At 34.3% G+C, this 20,732-nt stretch overlaps 4 protein-coding genes across 5 annotated transcripts in view; 2 read left to right on the forward strand and 2 right to left on the reverse strand.

Moving 5' to 3' along the window:
* Positions 1-1,624: 1,624 nt before the first annotated feature.
* On the reverse strand, positions 1,625-5,742 carry her11 (hairy-related 11). Of its 2 annotated transcripts, XM_073921353.1 has the most exons (5): positions 5,416-5,742; positions 3,943-4,117; positions 2,771-2,866; positions 2,547-2,637; positions 1,625-2,435 (listed from the first exon to the last, which is right to left on the reverse strand). In XM_073921353.1, the coding sequence occupies exons 1-5, from the start codon at positions 5,631-5,633 to the stop codon at positions 1,849-1,851; spliced, it is 1,167 nt and encodes a 388-aa protein (XP_073777454.1). In that variant the 5' UTR covers positions 5,634-5,742; the 3' UTR covers positions 1,625-1,848.
* Positions 5,743-6,187: 445 nt separating this feature from the next.
* On the forward strand, positions 6,188-7,703 carry her5 (hairy-related 5). The gene is given in 3 exon segments (NM_131077.1): positions 6,188-6,235; positions 6,414-6,509; positions 6,665-7,703. Coding segments are annotated over 3 exon segments (618 nt in total). The 5' UTR covers positions 6,188-6,211; the 3' UTR covers positions 7,163-7,703.
* Positions 7,704-14,463: 6,760 nt separating this feature from the next.
* Positions 14,464-20,162, reverse strand: pfdn6 (prefoldin subunit 6). Its single transcript, NM_200513.1, is given in 4 exon segments — positions 14,464-14,745; positions 14,844-14,968; positions 16,889-16,959; positions 20,063-20,162. Coding segments are annotated over 4 exon segments (381 nt in total). The 5' UTR covers positions 20,127-20,162; the 3' UTR covers positions 14,464-14,624.
* A 383-nt stretch (positions 20,163-20,545) lies between these two features.
* Positions 20,546-20,732, forward strand: part of mrpl11 (mitochondrial ribosomal protein L11) — a 62,930-nt gene continuing 62,743 nt past the window's right edge. Inside the window, 1 exon segment of the mRNA NM_001002556.1 lies at positions 20,546-20,636. The gene's annotated coding sequence lies outside the window, so the exon portion shown is untranslated.

Below are 20,732 nucleotides of genomic sequence, written 5' to 3' on the forward strand. Positions count from 1 at the left end.
GTGACATGAAGTATGTCTAAAAACATCCCTAATTTCTGAGTTTCATTTCCACACATTTAATTCAGTTCTAAATGTTGTTATACAATCTTAAGCTGGTGGCAAATCACACACATGCTAGTTTAAACTAACGTTACATGTTTAAAATGAGTTGAAACAACACAATTTTTAAGTGTTTTTGACCATAATCTTTGTTTTATGTTGACAACTTTTTTGTTGTCTTAAATATGTAAAAACGATTAACGTAATCAATTTTTGTTGGGATAACATTGTGTGCAACCCAGCAATTTTTACAGTGCACAAACACTTGTTTTGTATTTTTTTAAAATGCTTATGTGGTGTATGAAGTGTGGGGGAGTTGCAACAAGACAAATTCCTTCATTCTTTTTCCAATGAGCTATGTGACATGTATAATACATGTTCTCAGTTAGACTATCCTTCAATTTGAGAGTTAGCCATATATGACCATTCCTTCAGTATAAAACTTCATTTTTAGATTTAAAAAAAAAGTAGCCTAAATTTCTTAATGTTCAGAAAATTCCTCCTTTTGTCTAATAATTTTTTGTGAAATATTATACATTTGTGTAATTTAAATCTCAGTTTTCTTAGTTTCAAATATGTATAGCTATCAAGCATTGAAGCTATTGTATCTTCCTAGCATAAGCAGGTTAAACTGTCCCCAATTACAAAACAAGCTTGCCATAATAACAATGTACAATCTTAATTTTAACTCAGTTCTTATAAAATCCAACCTGATGTTTTAGAATGTTTTTTTATTATTACATTTTAATAAATGTTGCAACCTTCATCCTGTTCAAGGACTGTTGAAACATTTGACTTTGTCAAGTTTAAATTCTGCATATACGGTCATATATTACACATATTATAGCAATGTGGGAGGGTGTCCAATGAATGTGGGTTTATTATATTAAAATTTGGGGTTTTCACAAAAAAACTGTCTCTGAGAAACGGAAGGAAATTTTAAAAAGAGTTGCAACTGTCCTCTAAAAACAATCATATGTTTTGTTTCCTTTTTCATGCATTTAATTATGTTCTAAGTTTCTTTATATAATTTTAAGCTCTGCAATAGCATACAAACAACAATTTTGAATTCAAATGCTTTAGAATTTATTATTTACATGTATTGTATTAATTTCTAAAAACAATCAATATACTTCCTCGGTTGTTAAATTATGACAGGAGATCCAAATGGTTCAGCAGCAGGAGCTCATCCTCTGCATATGATATAAAAACTCAGATGGTGTCATGTTGTTGACCTTTAGTGTGAATGGTCAAGTCACCTTTATTTTACTAACATTTATACCCAGTTACTATAAAGTTAATTTTAAAATTATATATTACTTCTAAGCCTATCTTAATCTTTTTTAAAAATGCAAAAATAACAAAACACATAATTTCACATTACTTTTCTTAACACATGCTGTTTCTTATTAAGTATTTTTAAATCTTTTCTTTTTAATATTGTAATATATTACCTTTAAAAGTAACTATTCAACTCTGGGTACTGTAAATGTTTAAGCAAATTGTGCACCTCTAAAGTTGTACACTCTCTTGGTTTGAAATGAGAAGCTAGTTTTTTTAAATGAATATTGATAATACAATAAGAATTGATTCAACTCATTTATTCCACTGCTGCAATCACACACATACCAGTGAAGACAATCACTGGATAAAACAATAAATAGTAAATTGAAAGTACAAGTCATTGAATAATAATAGACAAAACTGTGCACATGCCCCAACATATGTCCATAAGGTCCCTCTTAGAGAACACCATCATTTCTCCATTGGAGCAGTGCCTAAAATGGGGAACAACAGAGTGGTCAGATTTCAGCTCCATGGTCTCCAGGCATGCTGGTTTGGAAGAGGGAAGGGATCCTGTCTAAGAGCCAGGACAGGCGAATGTGGTGGAGTCAAATCTCTGGTCATGTGGGGCAGAATGGCTTGAGGAACAAAAACAGGCCTCTGAAGTGAAAGTGGAGTTATTAGAGGAGACAGTTGGTCAGGAAAGGCAGCACAAGATGTTGAAGGACAAGGGGGAGACGATGAGGGAGAGCAGGATGTGCTGGTAAAAGTGGGAGATGATGGCGGAGAACTGTATTGTGATGATGATGAGATGGAGGGAGAAGTCGATTGACGCAATAAACTTGACCCATACAAAGATGATTCAGGGTGTAAGAGCAGCTCCTGGTGGTAGTTCTGGCCTGGTGGGGATAAGAGGAAGCCTTTCTGGGAAACTAGTTTATTCCCTGTTTTGGAAGAACCACTTAGGTTCTGACTGACTCCCAGATTCAGGAGAACCTCGTTTTGCTCAGATGTTTTAAACCTCCTGCAGTAGTCACTAGTGTAGAGAGGACCCGCAGGAGATATAACAAACTGATTCTGGGTTGACTTACAGTCCATTTGATTGGAATTCCCTTGAAAAAGAGACAAGAAAGAAAAATTAGGCAAATGAATATTACATGTGCTACAATACATAGTATGTAAAATTCAATTCAGATATGTTTAGGGTTGAAGTAAAAACTTACTTGCTGTTTCAGTCTTTCTTATAGTCTTTTTGATGTACTGAACTGCAAGGTCTAAAATCTCTGCTTTTTCCAGTTTCGGATTTTGTAAACGCTAAGAAGGAATGGGATGAGAGGGCAGAGAGGAAAGTCAAGAGACTCTTTAGGGGTTTGTCAAGCAAATGGTGCAGAAATAATTAGGAAGCAGTGCATCAAAAATGGATTTTACGGACAGGTAGGCTACTCACAGTGTCTGCAGTGTTCTTGAAGAGCAGATCTCTTAATGCGTCTAGATTGTGGTTAATCCGATCTCTCCTTTTCTTCTCTATGACAGGCTTTAGCCTCTGAAAACAAAAGTTTAAAAAGACGTTAGTGTGTGTGGTTTTTCTTTTTCAATTACCTATATACTGCTACAGGCCCGGCCTTAACCAATTTTACACCCTATAGGCAAAATTCAGGTGGTTTTATTTTCAGTAAATTCCACTGATAGTGTACACATATACTCATAAGAAACTATTTTTTTTCCTTTTTTTGGACGTTCTTTTATTTAAATAAAGCAATTGCACAATATAAAAATACTCAGAATGAAGAATCTGCAACAGTTGGACTGAGAAACCTTACTATCACATCTAAAGACAGAAAAGAAGTATGTGACATCAGTCTAATAATAAACATGATAATTATGTAATTCATATCAGTAACAATTCAAATGTTAATGGCATTACAGTGAAATGCTAATTAGTCAATGCAAAGAATGAGTAAACTGCAGTACAATCAGGGGCAGTTTTAGTGATTTTGGGGCTCTAAGCAATTCAGGCATGGAGCCCAAAAGTTCTAAAATGCACCTTTTATACTTTTATTTTTTTTTATTATTATTATTTAGCTGTTTTTTATATCATTCAATCTCCTTTTCTACATTTTATCTTAATGGAAAATAATAGTAACATGTAAAGCACCTTGTAAATTTTTTTTAACTATTTGTTTTCTTTAGTTGAATTCACAATAAAAAATAATTAATAATTTTGTTTTTAAAACTAAATCTTTACTGATTGGACTGCTGGATTTGTCCATGATGGTGGAGGGCCCCTTAGTCTACAAAATATAATAGAAAACAATGTTTTATATAATTTATAGGTATCATTTAAACTTCTAGGTATTTATTTGGGGCCCCTTAGATTTCCTGGGGCCCTAAGCGGACCGTTACCTTTCTTGTTGGTTAAAAACGCCCCTGAGTACAATATACCATGTGGGAATGCTAATATGTTCCAACATGTGCACTTTAACACTAATGTAAAGTTTTTGTTAAAAGCAATATCCACTGCGTTTTATCAATTATAATTGCTTTGATTGAATGAAATATTGATAATATGGATACTAATATGTCGGAAAGCAAAAAAAAAATATTATTTTAAGAACTTACTCTTTTGATCCCTTCTGTCTTCGTCATGTTGAAAGTCGGTGTGCTCTTCATTCGAGGATATGGGAAACTGCTGAAATGAAAACGCACCAAACGGGAACTTTTACCCCGCCTGGTGGAATTTAATTGGCTAGGAGGTGGCAGTGACGTAGGCCTCGTGAACTTTCCACCAATCTTCCTAAGGTAAACAATGAGTAACTAGAGGTGTTATAACAAATAAAGAAAAGCAAAACTACATTGCTATAAGTTATCTAAATGTTTTGTGGCATTACTAAGTTTAAAACGGACAATACAGACTAAAGCATATTTAATGCACGATTGGATCTGTTAAAATAATAAAAAAAGGCGTAGGCCTATGTTGTTTAATTGTATGATGTATGCAAATATCAACAAATGTTTTGGGCAGCTGAAGCACAGACCTTGTGTTGAACTCCTAAAATACATACGAGCAAATGGCTTCTGGCATTTTGGTGATTATTTAGAAAAACAACATTTTTATTAGTAATGAAAACTTCAGTTGATTGTTGAGTGCCAAAGTTACAACTTGCCCTAAAGGTGTAGCCTATAAAGTATATTTAACTAGCCTAATAATCAAATTAAAGAAAATTAATCTTGGAAATATGTACAATGACGAATTACATTGATTTAAACAGAAGATGTAAAATCGTTGCTTAATTTTGTGGGGGTTTCCCAGTATGCATAAATGAACGCTACTCTTATTTGTGAAATTTCTCCACTGCATGTCTTGCTTGTGTTATTTTATTTATTCGTTTATTGTTTACATATATAATTTTGTTCTGATTCACCATTTTGGTTACATTTTTGGAGTCGCGCGCCACAACGCAACAGCTCGTGGCCATTAATGAGCAATACACGCGCATCCTGCATGGGGGCTGTGGATGGGTGTGATGTCCAGGCTTTTAGAGCAAAACTGTTAAGTGTGCTATAAGAGTGTGTTTTGATAGATGTGTGAGCAATTAGGTCGGCTATTATGTGCCACGTTTTTTAGGCTAGAGTAAACAGGATTGTCAAGTGGATCATTAGAACTCCGTAAAAACATTTGGGTGTGGTTTGAAATGTGCTGATAGATTTAATGGCCTGTAAGATCATGGTCCTTGGATAAGAAGCAAGAAAGATATATTCACTTGGTTGTTGGCACGTCCTCGTACGCCACCTTTTAAGTCGCTTTCATAATAAATTAGATTTAGTCCTACGGCTTTTCGAGAGGATAATTATTCAAGACCACATGGAAGACCCCAACACATATCAAAAGACCAGCACTAACAATTGAAGCCACGCTTTAGTGTTTCAACCAAACCAAAAATACATACTTTTTTTATAATGTTTCTGTGTATAAAGTGTGAATTCAAAAGCAGTTTGTATTCTAAACCAAATAAAGCGCCGTCATTTAGCTACATTAAATTATAAACTTGACTTTCTAAAGGCAATATGCATGAAATTTTGAATTTGAATTACAAGGCGCAGGTTTGAGCCTCTGCTGGGTCAGTTGACATGCTGGACATGCTGTGTGGTTTGCTTGTTCTCCCCGTGTTCGGGTGCTCCTGTTTCCTCCGCAAGTCCAAAGACATGTGGTAAGTTATAGGTGAATGGGGTAAGCTAAATTGTCCGTAGCTAGGCCTATATGTGTGTGTGAATGAGTGATTATGGTGATTGGGTTGTGGCTGGAAGGGCATCCGCTGCGTAAAAACGTGCTGGATAAGTTGGCGATTCGTTCCTATGTGGTGACCGTATGAATAAAGGGACTAAGCCGAAAAGAAAATGAATGAATGAGTTGGCACTTCTAAAATGAAAAGAGTACAAGTTATGCTGTTGTTCAAGGCATAAGCGATAAAACCGCGCAAATGTGTACCAAATGGTTAGGCTAAACTGTGCACTTTGTATGATCATAGCAATTTGCAATAGCAACAGATAATTATCACCATTTAGTGATTCTTTTCAAAATTTCGCATATGAATGGCTCAAACCTCCTTTGAAAATCCTTGGCTGAATAGGCATCGTTTAAACATCTCCGTGGGGGGCTAAATGGGTCATTATTGTCTGTAACTTCACAATCGACCTTATCTACTGCCATTGTCTCTTTCATACGGTACAGTGTGCCAAGGACGCACGTGATTGGTCCTTAACCTAATTACGAGGAGAGTAGGCGTTTACTGATTGTAGCATAAGTGACATGAACTCTAAAGTGATGCTCAAAATCTCAGACTGGAAGGAGGGAATACACAAAATGAGCGAACCAACTGCAGAAACACCAATGGAGCAAAAAGACATGAGAAGGGTAAGAAATATGCTTTTAATATTTGTTTTGCTATGACTTTAACGGGCTTTAAATGCAGGATAACTTCAATTTAAAACAATGTTGCAACAGGACAAAATAACATGCATTTATAAATCTATTTATTTTCAGAATGCTATAGGAATTATGATATTTAAATGCACTATTTTGAATGTTGCAGGTCCCCAAGCCTCTCATGGAGAAAAGGAGGAGAGATCGCATTAATCAAAGCCTAGAAACCTTGAGAATGCTTTTACTTGAGAACACAAACAATGAGGTAAGTTGTTTATTTAATTCTTTATTTTTTTCTTTCTTTGATTATATATCTATTTTTTTATTTTAAATGGCACATTTAAAATGCACACCGATGAACATAAATATTCAGGTCTGTTATTTCATCTGATGTCCCACATGTCTTCTTCTCTTTAATAGAAACTCAAAAACCCTAAAGTGGAAAAGGCTGAAATCCTGGAAAGTGTTGTGCATTTTCTGAGAGCTGAACAAGCATCAGAAACTGACCCTTTTCAAATCACCAGGGTAAAAAGGGCACGCACAGAGGAGAGTGATGAGGATGTGGAATCACCATGCAAACGTCAGAGCTACCATGATGGAATGAGGACATGTCTCCTACGAGTAAGCAATTTTATTACTGGCAAGAGCCACGAGTTTGGCCAGGAACTGGAGAAAGCATGTGAAAACATACACAAATCGCACTCAAGGCAAGTTCAGCTGCTGTCCACACCATCTCGCATAGAAACTCAGGTGCATCTCTATGAGGATCCATCACAGCAGCATCTCGCTCATGTCCAGCTGAGCAATTCCTGCACACCATCTGGCTGTTCAAAGCTTGCACAAAGAACTGTTCCCGCCATGACTTCAAGTCCTAAGCAACCTGTAATGCTCTGTGACCCCGTCTGGAGGCCCTGGTAGAAGATCATGGCCTAAGTCCCTGTGTGGCTCTCCAAAGACTGAAAAGACCAGCTAGGTCTACTACGTGTGGGAAAACACTGCTGGGGCAACATACAGGGAAATTTGTAAATGTTCAGCATGTGTAAATATGTGGATTTTGTACAGTAGATGCCAAAGATTTATTTTGTTATAAAGAGGCATTGGCAAATATCCTGTATAGTGCTTTGGCTTGTCTTATTTAGCCAAAAGACAAGTGTTTTAGATGTATATATTGCTTATAGGTAGAACTAGCTGGTGCCTCTACATGCGTTTGCATATTTTATACCTATTTTTTTTTTAAACTTATGAAATCCATTTTTGATGGAGAGATCATGTACTTAAAGAGGTTTTGTTCTTTTTTGAGCTTGAGTGCCAAGAACTTAGAGCACGTGTTCAATCGTTATTTTTCTCTCTTTTATGGTAATCAACATGTATTTGTGTTCTTCTGGGAAACATTGAAAATGTTCATTACTTTCTGAAGGTCAGAGATTCTGTCTATTGTTGAAACACAACAACAAGCATTCTTTTTCAAGTTTTTTCTTGTCAGCAAAATGTGAAATTTTGTCCATGATGTATTTTTTTATACTTTGATCAAGGAATTAAACCTCTCTGAGGATATATTCTTTTAACTTTGCCTGCTTCTGCTTGTAATATTTGCATGTCTATTAATTCCTTTCCTGAGTGATATTCACCATCGACCAGCATTGTTTTGAAGTCACGGTGTGAATGTTTGGCGTTCCAACGTGATAACAGTTGATAACAGGCCTGACATTCGCGGATTTTCATTGGGCAATCATTTGCTCATCTCAATGATGTTGCACTTAATCTATGAAAGCATTGAGTTGCAGATTGCTAGATCCGCATTTTTTTTTCCTAAGCGGACTAAGACGACAACAAATGTCGAATGATCTAAATTATCAGAAAATTTGAACAATATGTTCCAATATCGTATGAGAATAACTTATTTTGATTTTAAAATGGCATCACACGCAGGGGTTATACCCCTGATAAAACCAAGTAGCCTAACTTACTAAGTGAGCAAGTGAATTTTAAACTGACTCTTAAAATCTTAAATATAAAGGTTCATAAATTGGATTTACACGTGCCAAATATTTTTTGGTTCCCAAAAGACTCTTTCAGTGCCAACCTATATTGCGTCGAGAATGTTAATAGATATAACATAATATTCTTCTGATATGTTCACAATTTGATATTGGTTAAACGAATAAAAATAGTATTTCGTCATTCAAAATTTAATGTCAAAGATATTAAAACTGGACCAACACAGTTTCAATTTCCAAAAAGCTAATGTTAAGCTACAGACATAAAATGAACTGAATTAAACTCATGCGCCTCGGTAATGCTTCGGGAAATACACTTAAGCGCTTTCAATCGTGCATTTAAATTATTTTTAATGAATTTTAATTTTAGGCCATGGGTGACAGTAAAGCCTGTGTGATACTGAGTAAAAGGCCTATAGCCTACTCATTATCAAATGGAAGCCTGCAATTTTACATATTTACAGGCTAAAGTTTGTCATAAAACAAAATGACACGGAAAGTAGATTTAGCACTACATATAGAATGGCTTAGTTCTACTTAACGCTATACTCTCCCCCTAAATCAACCTTCATGTGCAGCTTTGTTTCGCTTTGTCGCTCTGGATAAGCTCTTAGATAAACGAGTTTGAGCTGAAATGAGATTAGACCTTTGAAAGATGCCATGCACCGGCTGATGCTTGAACCGGTTATTAGGCAGATAAGTCTCCCAAATGCCATTCTGTACAAAAGGTGTAAATAGATTATCCAGACCGGATGTGTGCTTCTGTCTGTTTTGATCAACAAAGAGAAACGAACACAGCCAAGTAAATTAAAAGTACAATTATAAAATGCAGATGTGAAGTAAACGGGTCCTTGTTCTTTTTATTTGTGCTGATTCAGCTCATCTAAGGGATAGTTACCCACATCAGTTTTAATAGACTAATATTCGAATTAATTGTTTTTTTAATAAATCTTTAGATATAGCCTAAAGCAGAGATGCCTAAAACATAGGGCTCGCGGGCCAAAGTTGGCCCGCATTAACCTTTGATTTAGCCCACCATCTTATCTTAAAAGAGAGGGAGACTGATGGGGATGGTATGTTTGTTTTATTAATCAAAGTTAACTGAAATTAAATGTTTCAATGAAATAGTGTTAAATAATTTTGTTTAAATTTACATGTCACCCGAAAATGCAGACACTTTGGAGAGCAAATCAAGTGAAAGGCTGATTCTGCTTGTGCATTCAGCATTGAACTCCACTGAGTGATTGCTCATGTTTCTATTGCAATAGCCTAAAGTATCGTTTAAATAAATTATACTGTATTAGTTTATATGATTTAAAGTAACTTTTTCTATGTATTTGCAAATATTGAACACATCAGGAAGTTACACATCAACTTTAATTCTTTTGCCTACGGCTCTCAATGATATTTGGTTTTCGGCCATTTATACGAAAAAGTTTGGGCACCCCTGGTCTAAATCATTATTTGCACTTTAGACGTAGACCTACTTAGGCTACTTAGACCTGATTAGTTCTTTTGGGACATCTTAATTTCATAAAATATTCTTTGCAGTTGGGAAAAAAACGTTCTAGACGAAGATAGCCTATTTAGTTTATTATTAAACGAAAAATAGCTGCAGTGTTGCGAAAAAGTGTTGCAACCTTTATATTTAAATTTTAAACTTTAATTATAAATCGATAAAATTGTAATGTTCTATATTTTATTATAAAAAATCTTTATTAAAATTAAAAGATAATTTGATGCGTCTTTTACACAGACACTGGATAGGTTTCGTCACAAAGGTCTAATATTTTTTTTTTTACTTTTCGTAACAATTAAGTAATTGTAAAAGTAATTCTGTAGATGTTATTACGTTTTAGTATTTTTTTTTTTACATTATCTCATTTTAAAATTAGTATTTTTAATATTTTTTTATGTTTATAGCCTATGGTCAAGTCAATGATTGTATCCTATTCTTTAAAGTTTTTTTGTAACATTTTTTGCGACCTTTGTTTCCAAATCTTTTCAATCTCTTTTCGAACAAACAAGTTGCAGGACTATGGTCTATTTTTGCGCCATTTGTGACGTGTGGTCAGCTGTTGCAAAATTACGCACGAGCGCAAGGTGCTGACTTTCTCTCCAACTGTCACCTCACTCATGGGAACCACCTTTATAGCAATGCCATCATCCGAAATTTGCTAGTACAACATGTGGTCTTTCTGACCATTTGTTAAAAACTGTCAAATTAAAGCGACACGTGTCCTGACCTGGTTATAAAAACAAACGCGCTGCGAAGAAGGCACGCGCATGTGCCCGAGCATTTCCTGAAGTCACACTTTACTTCACACGACGGTTTAATAAAACCACTGACAAAATGTTTTTGTTTTTTTAATAGCATGTTACATTTCTGATTTTACATTTACATTAGGATGATTTAGGTTTGGTATTACAAAGCGACATTGTTTGGATTATAAATCTTTCATCCGAACTCTGCACTTTTTTCACACTGAAAGGTATTTTAAAAATAAATAAAAGAGAACAATACCTCAAAGTCTGTCTGTTTAATTAGCTTTGCATATTATTGCTTCGATAAATAGCTAATCCCTTTAGAAGCTTTTCGCCACAGTACGATTTGGGCTTAAAGCGGGTAGGTTGGTGACCTGCTTTTAAATCGTATACAGCTCCCTTACAAGTAGCGCCGTCCTTTTAATGCCTATTATTCATGTGCGCTAATCCTCGGCGGGTGGGAAATGAAGGGGGTCCGGTCCCCCTCCGCGGGATATTAATTGAAGGTAAGCATCTACAATGCGGACGTCTGTGCTTCAGCGCTTCACCATTGCGCGTCCGACGGCCTGTTGCGCAGGGGCGGATACACAGCCTGTTGACCAGGCGCTTCAATGACATTACCCTGAGCAACATCTGGCCGTGCAGCACTCGCCTGCCCCTTTAATTAGAAAAGGAGTCGCCTCGCTGCGCAACTACCAAGGCCTTGATGTGCACAGCCAGTCTGAAATATTACCTGTGCTTTTAGAGACGTTTTTATGCATAGAGAATCATTCATTTTCCAAAAGAAAAAATGCACCTATTCACGTTTTTACCCAAGCTGAAAATTCAAAACACAAAACAACCATTTTTACTGTATTCTTACAGCATTTGTAATAAAATGCACACTTAAGTTTTAGCCTCTATATCAGAATCATTCCAAGATCAATCTTGTTATACTGAGGCCTGGCTCCACAGTGAAATCTTGGATGCTTTAGCCTGTGTTTTATTGACATGTTGGTCATCGTCGCTGAGTCTTTTTAAAACTAGGATACATAATTAGTTTTCCAACAGCAGTGTGCTAAATCTCTTAAACTTTGAAACACAGTAGCCACAGTTGTTTACTTGGACTGCTCAATCAACCTCAAAGAGACATTACACCTCTTTAAAATGATGTACTATTAAAGGTTTCCTACACTGTCAAAAATAAAGATAGCCTACAAAAGCTGTTACTGCTGCAAATCTGCACATTTTTAGTTCAAATTTCTATATTGGCATCTCAAGGGTAAATTATCTAAAGATTTTAAGAGGAAAACTTTTGTCCCTTTGGGCAACATGTACCTTTAAAGCATGAATATGAACCATTTGTGTATGTCTTTTAAAATCTCACCAATGACAGCTTCTTGTTTCTGAGAGTGTACTAATATTATTTTCATAGGAATTTCGGGATAACTTCATATTCTATTAAAATGCACAGCAAGCCCTGTTTACTATGTGGTATATTGCATATGATTTCCAAATACTGCTCTTAAAAAATTATATATTATACAAGATTGTAAATCTTGTCTATAGTAAATCACAATCTTGTCTATAGTAAATCAGAAGGATTACATACTGGGAATGCTACTTGCACGGCTGTTGTAATTGTAGAATTATTATAAATCAAATATTTAATATAGATCACAGTAAAATAACTATGAATTTAGAAAGTACAGATCACGCTGAAAACATATTTAAAGTATAAATTACCTGTTAATTTATTCACATTTTACATTAAGGCAAATTCTCACCAATAACAAACATTTAATTATTAAATTTGCCTAAATAAACTTGAAATTCACAGCTTATTAATAGTTGTTAAGGTAGTTATGTTTATATATTGTTTAGGGTTTGGATGTAGAATAAGATTGTGCAGAAAATGTACCTTCTAAGTACTAATAATCTTAAACTAATTATCTTAATAATAGACCGGTAAGTCACTAGTTAATAGTGAGAACTGGTACTTAAACGGAAGGGTTATCATTCATTTGTTTTTAAGTATTTAATTTACGTCAATGTATTCCATAGAATCGCATACACAAAAATAACTATGCAAAAAAAAAAGTCACATTTGCAATAGTGCTGTGTGGATACAAAGTTTGCAATTCACTTTTTAGTTTATGTACTCTTGTTTTCATGTCAGTAAGGGGCTCTATGCAGCTAGTACTTTTTAGACAATGATTAACATTCTGTGAAAGGTTTATGTGACTATTTGCAATTCCACCCAGTTCTTTTTATATCGATGCTGTAATGTAATTAAAATACAATCTGTTAAATTGACTTAAGCTTTCATTTAGCTGTTTAAGTGTAAAATGCGATGGAAAAAAAAAACATTAAAAATATCAGGGTAAAAATTTATTATTTTAAAGACAGGGTGGGAAAAATGGAATTTAATGCAGTGCTTCTTGTACGGACTGACTGGGACACAACTTTTATCGTATATTTATCAAGCAGTGAAGATCACGGATTTTTAAAGAAATCCAAGTGGCAATTCAAAATTTTTTGGAGTTTAAATTGTCAATTTTGTAAAGGAAACAGTTCACCGGAAGCACTTGCGCTGGCTGATGGAAAATTAAAAGTTTGTTTTAGGGTTGGGTGATGTCGATCCAATTCGGCATCGTATGATATCTAATGTAAAACATTGCGATGGACGATGGTCTTGCATTGTAGGCGGCGGTGAATTATTTATTAACGAATAATTAATTAATTCATAACAAATAAATTATTTGTAGCCTTCAGTCACCTAACCTGCGGGATCTTTGTTTTACCCATAACCAAACCATAAATATATAAAATTAAGTTACACACAAATTACCATTTGTCAATCACTTTTTCCATGGGACTCTGGCATGAATAGGCAGAATGATCTGTGTCATTATAATGGCATCAACAAACTTGGTTGGTAAAAAAGGTGCACAACCAACAGGAACCAGCCAACAGTATCTGAGGTTTTCGCTAAAATGACTAAATACAAGCGTGAACGATTTGAAGCAGTGTACTGACACTGTGACACGTTACCTGATAGATTACTTCATTGATGCATTCCAATGTCTTTCCCACTGTGGCCTTGGCTTCATCTAGATCTTGCTTGACCAGAACTGGTCCAATTAGTTTGTAAACTGTGTTTTGGCTATCCAGCAAGGCAAGCTCCTGAAGAGGAATGGAAGATCAGAGAGAGAATTTTGATTTTATTGCCATTTCAGCTTTTATAGATATGTCATGGCCCAAAAATAAATAAAAATCAGCATCAGGTATACCACGTTTTATAAATAAAACTTTTCTATAATTATAAACATATTCTAACAAGTACAATCGTGAAAGTGAAAGATTGAAGCAGTGTACTGACACTGTGACACGGTATCTGATGGTTTAAAAAGACAGAAGAGTCGTTTAATAGAGACAAGATTAAATATCACGTTTAACAACTATAGTGAGACACAATTTAGCGGTACATCCTAGATAACTTTCCAACGTGCACTGCTCTCTGGGGTTTTGCGCTCAAAGCACCTGCTGATTGCCTGGAGCTCAGACGGGCTGTTCAGAAATGCTAGATGAAACACCAGCGTGGACGTGAATCATTTTCATTCTAAAATGGCATTTTAAAACTAAGACGCATTAGTGTAAAAAGGGCCTAAGTGTGTATTTTTCACGAGCAGGTTTTCGACGGGGGCAGGGTGGAGGATCGCGATGCTGGCTCAGCATCTTGATGTCTACGAGATGGCATCGTATATTAATCCAACCCTAGTCTGTGTGCATATATACCCTATTCATGTTCTTTATTTTAATGATAACTTAACGCTTAGTCAAAAGCTAAGCTAATAATTCTTTTTAATTATTCAGCTTAGACCTGCATCACAAAATAACCCATTACAAAAATTTGTGGATTAGCATGCTCTGAATCTCACTCTCAGCATGTCAAAATAAACAGCAGGACACCAAAAATAAATAATCAAGATTTATTGATAGCCTAATAGCATCAAACAAACAAAAAAAGCCTACAGAACTGTAATAGACATGTGAAGAAGCATGTGTTTTTAGCAGGTGCAATCAGTCTCTGAGTTCCGCTGGAAAAGACCAGTGTCCCAAACAGAATTATGGTCCATCTAGGCCTTGGCAACAGCCTGACCCTGAGCCCGCTGGTACTCCTGCTGGAGACTGGACAAAACCTCCCGATGCTGCTCAGACTTCCTCTCCATCTCCTTCAATAAAGTCTCATAGCGCTGACTGAGATGAAGAGCAGAGAAATACTCAGTTACATCAGAATCAACTGCGGCATCCGCATTCAATGAAACGTAATGTGAGCTGGCATTAATCATACTTACATTTCACCATTGATGTATTCCAATCTCTTTCCCACTGTGGCCTTGGCTTCATCTAGATCTTGCTTGACCAGAACCGGTCCAATTAGTTTGTAAACTGTGTTTTGGCTATCCAGTAAGGCAAGCTCCTGAAGAGGGATGGCAGATGTGATATAACATGATGAATGTGTATAGTAGGGCTGCACAAAACACTGCCTGACAGTAGTCTTGACGTTTTTCCCAGTTCTAAGAGCAACAAATAATAACTTGACTTCTAGTTGATAATTTGGAAAAGTGTCAGAAGGTAGATTTTTCTGATGAATCATCATGTGTTGAACTGCATCTCAATCATCACAAATACTACAGAAGACCTAATAGAACCCGCATGGACCCTATATTGTCACAGAATCAGTCAAGTTTGGTGGAGGAAAAATCATAGTTTGGGGTTACATTCAGTATGGGGGTGTGCTAGATATCTGCAGAGTGGATGGCAACATCAACAGCATGAGGTATCAAGACATTTTGCTGCCCATTACATTACAAACCACAGGAGAGGGTAAACTGGAAATTCTTCAGCAGGATAGCGTTCCTTCTCATACTTCAGCCCCTACAACAAACTTCCTGAAAGCAAAGATGGTCAAGGTGCTCCAAGATTGGCCAGCCCAGTCAGCAGACATGAATATTATTAAGCATGTTTTTGGTAAGATGAAGGAGAAGGCAATGAAGATGAATCCAAATAATCTTGATGAATTCTGGGAGTCTTGCAGGAACGCTTTCTTTGCCATTCCAGATGACATTGTTAATAAGTTAATGGAATCATTGCAGAGATGTATGGATGCAGACCTCCAAGCTCATGAGAGCCATACACAATATTGATTATTTTTCCACTGCACCATGACGTTATATTCTATACTGTACATTATTTCTGTTAAGTGACATGACTTTTGTCTAAGCAAAGTCAGACCTTCTTGTCCTAATTAATGATCGTATTTTATTTTGGTAAAATAAGTGTAATCTAGAGGCCTTTGCCTTTCATATAAGCCAATTCTGATACCAAATGATCAACTAGAAGTCAAGTTATTATTTGCCTTTCCTAAAACTTGGATAGGCGACAAGACTTTTGTCAGGTAGTGTATATCATTTCAGCATCGATTTGACAATGTGCGCATCTGCAATAGACCCATCACAAGATCTGCAATGTTGAGTCTGAATTACAGGTGTCTAGGAGCCACAGAACACATCTGATTTGTGTCACTGCTAAGTTAAATCAGCGTATGTGTTTTTAAGGCCTTTGACTGAGCATTTCAAGATAGGTTGGGCACAATGATGTTTAGAGGTTTAAGTAAAATTAATTGAATTTAATTATTTGTAAGAAAAAAATTTTTTTTACTTAGAATTTTTGTCTAGTTTCAAGCCCAAATATCTCAATTTCAAAGAGGAAATAGGAATTTGAATGACCTCATTGGTAGATAATTTAGCATGTATTAAGGGAAAACCTCTCATTTTATAAGAATCTTCTTTCATAAGAATATTTTTTACTTGATCTACAAGATTTTTTAGATATTTGGACAAGAAACGAGACAAGAAAAATATATATATATATTTTTTTGTATTGTGATTACTGAATTTCTGTTCCTGAATATTGTTTAACTCCCTATAAAACTAATAGAAAATAGGGCTATTCAAATTATCTAGTGAAACTATACATAAATTTAAATATTGTATAACTATTGAATATTTATCACAGAAAAATAAAAGATTGCAATATCAGATTTTTCCAATATTGTGCAGCCCTGTATAGATTTGATCATACACTCAAAAAAGGATTTTTGCTACTTGTTCAAACCACTTGTAAAATTAGCTGAAACAACACAACTCTTGTGTTTTTTTAGCGACAACTTAATTGTTTTATGTTCAATGCACTTCAGTTTGTAAAAACATTTAAGTTAACTTAATCCGTTCGATTTGGGACAACATGAAGCAATTGTGTGGAACCCAGCATTTTTTAAAATCTAACCATATACTAACTGAAATGTACCATAAAAGATATAGAACACTCTTAAACTTACCTCCTTTACAATGTTATTTTCAGTCAACTGTGCCTCCAGTTTCTGTCTTGCTGACATACTTTTACTGACATCTGTGAAATAAAATGGCATTAAATTTAGTCTCTAATCGCTACTCTACAGAAATCAGTGCTAAGAAATTATGCCAGCCAACACATTTTATATAAACGATGACATTACAGAATAATAACATTTAAAAAAGGTTTTTAAAAAAGCTATATTTTTATAATTTAAAAATAACATGTATATAAGAAATTGCTATGTTTTTAGTAATGGAAGGGAACAAAACATTTTTTAAATTATATTTAGCATTATTAGAGTTTCAAAATAGACATCACACTTATTTATAACATTTTATGAAATATAACTACATGTGTCACAAACCATTAAATGTCAACAAATACCCTTCTAATATTTTAATACAATATAAAGATATCTTCATGTTAAAAGCTAAACCATGATAGATTAGAATATGTTTCATTTTTACACTATATCTCACACTTTTTGGATAATGTTTTCTGAAAAATATGAATACATGATATGTCTGTTATTTTAAAAAGAAATCAAACACATTAAAGTGAAAGTTTACACAAGTACAATACACTGGTCTGTTTTATAATATGTAGTAATATTATAATTTTGCCTTTCATTAAATATTTTAATTTTAAAATATTTGAGCAATCATGAGACATTAAAATCAAAGCAATTACATATTTTCTATTATCAATAAAATCTATTTTTAATTTAAAATCTAAAGCTTATAATAAGCTACAGTATTATCATTACTGGGCAGCATGGTGGCGCAGTGGGCAGCGCAGTCGCCTCACAGCAAGAAAGTCGCTGATTCAAGCCTCGGCTGGGTCAGTAGGTGAACTGGGTGAGCTAAATTGTTTGTAATGTATGTGTGTGAATGATTGTGTATAGTTTACTAGTGATGGGTTACAGATAGAAGGGCATTCGCTGTGTAAAACGTGCTGGATAAGTTAGCGGTTCATTCCGCTATGGCAACCCCAAATTAATAAAGGGACTAAGCCGAAAAAAATGATGAATGATTTATCATTACTGAAAGTTTTAAAGGTTGATATTGTTTTTATTTCATTCATTTTCTTGTGGGCTTAGTCCCTTTATTCATCCAGGGTCGCCACAGCGGAATGAACCGCCAACTTACCCAGCAAGTTTTTACGCAGCAGATGCCCTTCCAGCCGCAACCCATCTCGGGGAAATGTTTATATTTAATGTTATTTTATTTATATATATTTAATATATATATATATATATATATATATATATATATATATATATATATATATATATATATATATATATATTATCACTAAATTAAATAAAAACAACATCAACATCAACATCAAAGTATGTTGTATACTGTAAACTCGCAGACTTTTTTCGTCACATCCATAACACATGTTTATTTATTTATTTAAAATGTATTTAATTTTTTAAAAATTTACAGATTGATTTTTTCTGCTCCCATGACTCTGTGGTTGGTAGCTTCTCTGGGAATTCATGTTTTGAAATGTGTGTATATGTATGTATATGTATGTATGTATGTATGCATGCATGCATGCATGCATGCATGCATGTATGTATATATATATATATATATATATATATATATATATATATATATATATATATATATATATATACATACACACACACATACATACATACATATATACATACATACATATATACATACATACATATATATATGCATTATTTGGTATATGTTTTTTGAACAATCATGATTTATAAAATCTCAAATTAATTATATTTATTCTAATTTAGTTAAAACTTTTTATTTATTCAAAGATATGTTGCAGGAAATGTGCAAGTGTACACTGGTATAACTTGGCTATATGAATATTCATAATGGTGTTACTATAAATACCAAGAAACTTACACAATGAATCATAAAATAAAATAAAATAGTAAAAGCCTTTTTAAAACGTTCAATAATGAGAATTTGTAGATTGAATGTGGATTTTGTCTAAAATAGCTCTGGGTAGCTAAATCAAGTCCAAATACAACATAACCGTGACATTTGTACTTTATCAGTGCATTGCACTACATAGATATTAAACCTGAATACAACAAATTACTACAAATACGTTAAATATAAATTATTAAAGGAGCACACACATACATATATACACACACATACATACATACATATATACATACATACATATATATATGCATTATTTGGTATATGTTTTTTGAACAATCATGATTTATAAAATCTCAAATTAATTATATTTATTCTAATTTAGTTAAAACTTTTTATTTATTCAAAGATATGTTGCAGGAAATGTGCAAGTGTACACTGGTATAACTTGGCTATATGAATATTCATAATGGTGTTACTATAAATACCAAGAAACTTACACAATGAATCATAAAATAAAATAAAATAGTAAAAGCCTTTTTAAAACGTTCAATAATGAGAATTTGTAGATTGAATGTGGATTTTGTCTAAAATAGCTCTGGGTAGCTAAATCAAGTCCAAATACAACATAACCGTGACATTTGTACTTTATCAGTGCATTGCACTACATAGATATTAAACCTGAATACAACAAATTACTACAAATACGTTAAATATAAATTATTAAAGGAGCCGAACATAAAGATGATTGAGGTAAAGTTGGTTTTATATTCGCACATTCGTTCAGTGAAAACTTGTGACATCCCTACATTGTTTACCATGGTGATTTTGATAGTCAATGGCTGCTAATATGATTTTACCATTTAGAATTGACAAAAATACTTTAATAAGATTTTTAGAGAGAAAGCCAATTTACACAATGAGGTAAAGTTGGTTTTATATTTACACATTCAGACTTTCTCCTATTAAAAATTCCGAAAAGTATTCTGTAGTTAGCAAATCCTAAATAGTGAAACCATATTAGCAGACGATGGCTATCAAATTACACCATTATTCAGTCAAATAAATAGTGATAACGTTAATGTAGTCTTATTTACATGTGATTTCAGACCGAATATTCAAAGTACCATGGTAAACAATATAGGGAGCATGCCACACATTGTCACTGAACGAATGTGCGAATATAAAACCAACTTTGCCTCAATATAAAGATGCCCATGCAGGGAGTGTTGGATTGCTAACTCTGAGCTTTTCGTGCTGTAAGTTACCTTTCTGGAGTTGTTGATATTTCTCCAACTCAGCTTGCAATTTCTTCTGAATCGCTTCAGCCATCACACCTGCTATTCCAATGTCTGACTTATTATTATTGCTAAATAATAAAAATCACGATATTTTATGACAAATGCAGACAGTCAGCAGCACACTACTCAAGCACACAGTCTGAGGCGCACGGGAAATGACGTCATATCATTGCGTCACATGGGGGTTTTACGATAGCTGATAAAAAGAGTTACTTCGCCATCTAGTGTTTAAGAAAAACATACACAATTTTTTTCAGTATTATGTTTATTCACACACCTTTAAATAATTTGCTCTATAATTTTACGCACCATATGTAGATTTAACGCATCAGTTAATGTGATTTTTGGATTAATACGATGGGTACAATTTTTCCAGTATCTAAAAGCGTAGTGCCTCTCCTGTCCATGTGGTGTCAGTCTATCCTCTTCCTCCAAGCCCTCTGTAGTGACAGTCAAGGCAATATGGCAGCGCGCATGGTTCAAATTCTAACGTGAAGGTCTTTTTTCGGGTGTGCGCGACCACATAGAATCACAACAGCAGGTAAAGTCAGTTATATATTTTTTCTATAACACAAGCAAATGTAATGACTGTTCTAAATCTGCACCTTAAGCAGCGTTTTAAACATATGTAGGGTAA

Source organism: Danio rerio, chromosome 14 (genome assembly GCF_049306965.1).
Source record: "Danio rerio strain Tuebingen ecotype United States chromosome 14, GRCz12tu, whole genome shotgun sequence".
Classification (NCBI taxonomy): Eukaryota; Metazoa; Chordata; class Actinopteri; order Cypriniformes; family Danionidae; genus Danio; species Danio rerio.

Excerpts from the sequence above, each read along its gene's own strand:
- her11 (XM_073921353.1), bottom strand. The coding sequence starts at position 5,633 with ATGCCCTTCCAGCCACAACCCAATCACCATAATCACTCATTCACACAC. Across the intron at positions 2,867-3,942 it reads AGACAGAAGGGATCAAAAGA|AGGCTAAAGCCTGTCATAGA; the intron begins GTAAGTTCTTAA and ends TTTTGTTTTCAG. Across the intron at positions 2,638-2,770 it reads TCAAGAACACTGCAGACACT|CGTTTACAAAATCCGAAACT; the intron begins GTGAGTAGCCTA and ends ATTCCTTCTTAG.